This window comes from Pinus tabuliformis, chromosome 3_1 (assembly GCF_031772625.1).
Source record: "Pinus tabuliformis cultivar Carrire ecotype Pingquan chromosome 3_1, CPIR1, whole genome shotgun sequence".
In the NCBI taxonomy this organism is placed as follows: Eukaryota; Viridiplantae; Streptophyta; class Pinopsida; order Pinales; family Pinaceae; genus Pinus; species Pinus tabuliformis.
In genome coordinates, this window is record NC_142301.1 from 731,081,425 (window position 1) to 731,085,253 (window position 3,829).

At 43.9% G+C, this 3,829-nt stretch overlaps 1 protein-coding gene across 1 annotated transcript; it reads right to left on the reverse strand.

Moving 5' to 3' along the window:
* Nucleotides 1-908: 908 nt before the first annotated feature.
* LOC149189395 (exocyst complex component EXO70A1-like) lies at nucleotides 909-3,323 on the reverse strand. The gene has a single exon (XM_089413200.1). It carries the CDS (start codon nucleotides 3,078-3,080, stop codon nucleotides 1,119-1,121), a length of 1,962 nt encoding a protein of 653 aa, XP_089269326.1. The 5' UTR covers nucleotides 3,081-3,323; the 3' UTR covers nucleotides 909-1,118.
* Nucleotides 3,324-3,829: the final 506 nt, after the last annotated feature.

Sequence of the window (3,829 nt, forward strand, 5' to 3'; positions counted from 1 at the left end):
GAGCTCTCATACCATGTTAAAAAACTGGAAAGAAAAACATGAATTGAATTAACTAGCAACTCGCAGGTGAGCAAGCTGCACCTGCATAAACTTGAGCATACACTCTCATGTTCAATTAATCAAAGATGAGATAATAAATACATTTCAAATGAATAAGGAGGTGAGAACAAATTCCTACACCCTAGGAACTAATCCTAACGAGTTACCTTACAACCATGTAACTATTTCTCCATTAATACAATATAATATTAATTATTTTCAACTACTACAACCTCTATTCTCTAACCAAATTATCTAGAATACAAAACCAAATTATCTAGAATACAAACAAAAAGATAAGCAATCACATTATAGAACACTAACTAATCACCTTATAGAATACTAACTAGGAACATGTTAAACTCTTTCAAATATCTAATACCAGAATAGATAGGGAAAAAAAGGGAAAATATATGTAATTCAAGAAAATACACGCAAGATAACTCGTGAGACCCAAGAAAATCTTAACAGACTTTAAACGGCAATAATTTCCCCATGAGACTCAAAATTGAGCATAAAAATCTTGATAAGCAAAATGAGCTCATGTCAAAAATGGATTTAGAATTGCGCAAAAAAATAAATTACTTGATTATCCAACCAACCTAATGACATATGAGGCTAAGATATGTTTCATGTGTTTCTCTGCAATTTAAACAAAGCACGACCTCTATCCTCTAGCCAAATTATCTAGAGTGCAGACAAGACGCTAAGCAATCACATTATAGAACACAAACAACTGGGAATATATTAAACTCTTTCAAATAGTTGAGTGTGAACATTGGTTATAAAACTTCCAATCAAAACATGAATAGATAAGAAAGAAAGAGAGAAATATGTAATTCAAGAAAATACACCCAAGATAACTCCTGCACATAGTTTTCTTGGGAATATAGGCACACGGAAGATTGACGTGAAGAAGATCCATTTTGTACAATGTCACATGACAATTAATCACAATCATCGATCTTTCACAAGCTTGAAAAGAATGCTTCCATTTAGACCGAGGTTTTCTCTGACTCGAATACGACATCTGTAATTCAAAAGTTATCCTCCTATAATGATCTTTCGATACACATTAATTAATACTCTTCTTTCCCTGATCTGGACAAGGAAGTGCTTATGGATGATGGATTGCTGGGAAAGAGATCCAAGAGATGCGTTTCCAGGTCTTCAGGAGTGTACTTCATATGCATCTGAGAGTGCCTTCCACTTTCGAAATACTTTCTGAATCTGCCCAAGAAGGACCGATAAGCCGGTATCATCTTCTCTGCGATTGAAATGTTCAGTTCCTGCTGTAACTGCAAATCCGGGACCGTCCAACCAGAATGTTTCCTGAGTTCCTCCTCAACTACAAAATTGAAACACTTCAATCTATCCTCCAAGGCCTGCCGTGATACTCCACTGGAACAATCCCCACTGGCGTGAATCCCATCCTCCGTCAAACAATTGAGGGCTTTTGTCCATGCCGCTCTCTCGTAATATTCCGCGTATTCCCTCACCTTGCACTGATTCTTCCTCAACCAGCCATACCCTAACAGGCCCAAAAGCTTCGAACCCTTGACCTTCTTGACAATGTAATGAAGATTGTTCATGAGAAACAGGTATGACAGGGGAACATCGTGGTAGAGGTTAGATTTCACATCTAACTTACATTGCAAACTAATGATAATCCATCTGAGTCTCACAGAGAGAGCAGAGGCAACGCTACCCAATTCATCATCATGCCCGCCCAGGTCCCCAGACAGGTCTACCAGGTCATCAGGCATGTCCTTGGAGATACCAATGGGTGCACTGGCCATTATGTTCAGGAGTGTCTCCTTGTAATCAGACAAAAAACTCAGATAATTCGTAACATACCCGGTAAGCGGATGAATGGTGCCTCCGGGTGCCGGGGTCTTTGAATTCCTTGCCTGGATTGCATTCTCGAAGTCTGTCAAAATCCCCCATGCCGATTCCCCGAGCCGAACGAGGATCGTAGACGCTTGCGTCCTCACGCTCGCACACGATTCCTGGCAATAAACGGTGTCGATGTCGGGCATTAGGTCCCAAAGAGTCTCATACATGTCGAGCACCGTGAAAAGCCTTTCGCTGGACCTTTTGCTCATGGCCGCGGATTCCCCAAACGCTAGAAGCTTTGTCGTCGGCCCCTTGACGACCTCGGCGAAACAGAAGTCGCTAACGTTGTTAAGCCCAGCAAATATTTCGTCACAGAGACGTTTCTCGCTGGCGAACAGAATCCGCACCGCAATGTTCACGACGCGTATCCAGTTCTTGATCTTGATGTCGAGAATTCCCCACTCCATCTTCTGCACGTCGCTCGTACTCAGCCACTCGACGCCGATTCTGTTGAGACACCCTTCGATTACAGATTTTCTGGTTTGCCCGTAGATTCGTACGCACTCACATCCATACCCTCCGGCAATCATACGTTTCGCTATGCTGCGGAGGTCCAGCACGGCTTGAACTGACATCATGTCGATTTCGCAAATCCCGTCGGCGTTCGAGTTCCGACTCTGACTGCGGCCGCTGCAGCAGTCGTTTTCGTCTGTCAACCCCTCGTCCGAAGAAGCGTGGCTCGACCTGGCGTCCTCAGGCTCTATTCTTGGCTCGACGTTAGCCAACAGAATTCCATGAAACTCCTTCTCAAGGCGGGCCATCGACATTTCCGTGAGGCGCTGCGCGCGCACCAGCATGGCAGAGCTGCTGTGCGCGACGACGAGACGTTCCATGAGAGCGCGTAGACCGTCCACAGCGTCGAGATACTCGTTGGCTTCTTTTGGGCTCCTCTGGAACAGCATGGAGTTTAACGAGTTGGAGTCCCAGAATGAGATTAGTCGACCGGCAGAAGCCAAATTCGCCTCCAAATCGGCCGATTTCTCTTTGGGGTTGCTAGAATTTTGATGGCCCGTGGGCGAAAGTCTGTGGTCAGAGGTGAGGATGGTGAGTGTGCCTCTCGTCGCGTCCTCGGAGCAGCCCAAACATTTGTCCATATTATGTGCAGTGGCAACCATGCTGTCTTCTTCTACTTCTTGTATCTCCATTGACGTATATACAATGAATATATAATATCAACAGATTGCCCGGGATGCTTCGAGTAATCCCGAAACTTGAATAGTCGAGCTATGGTTTCAAAATAACAATCCTACGTCCGAATGCCAGAATGACTTACGGGGCCTCAACCTCCAAATCCTCGTGAGACAGGAGAAAACGAAGCGATGAGACCTAGTGGAAATTTGAGGTGGGTGCTGTATTTGAAGGATTCCATGGATGATAATTATGTAAACCTATGGATGGCTGGACTTGGTCTGATTTAAAATTCTGGTTTGCGTGAGAAAGTGGTACTCCGTACCCAATCAGATGGTGGTGTGTACTTAAGTCGATGAGTCGGTATGAACATTAATTGTAGTCCATGCTTCTTACGCCACGACTGAGCCTGCACAGGTGAAACAAAGGTGTAGAGTCCGGAGGCAGACGTAGCCTATACTAATAAGTTAACTTCCAGTTTGATTTTTTGGCATGTGGCAGGAGATCAACTTCCATACTTGAGACTTTTGGACCTTGATAAATATTTGTTCGCTGTCAATTAGGATCATTATTCCGTATCCTCCACCTAACCTTAAATGGTCAGATCAGCAACTTCATTATTTGTGAACATGGGCCAGAGAGGCGCAACTTGGTAACTTGTGGCTGTGATATTCATGAAGATGGATTAAAGGGAGCCAGATGGTGTGAATATGGATTATAGGGAACCTGATGGTGTTGCTCACGGGACGTTGATTTCAGAATGAAT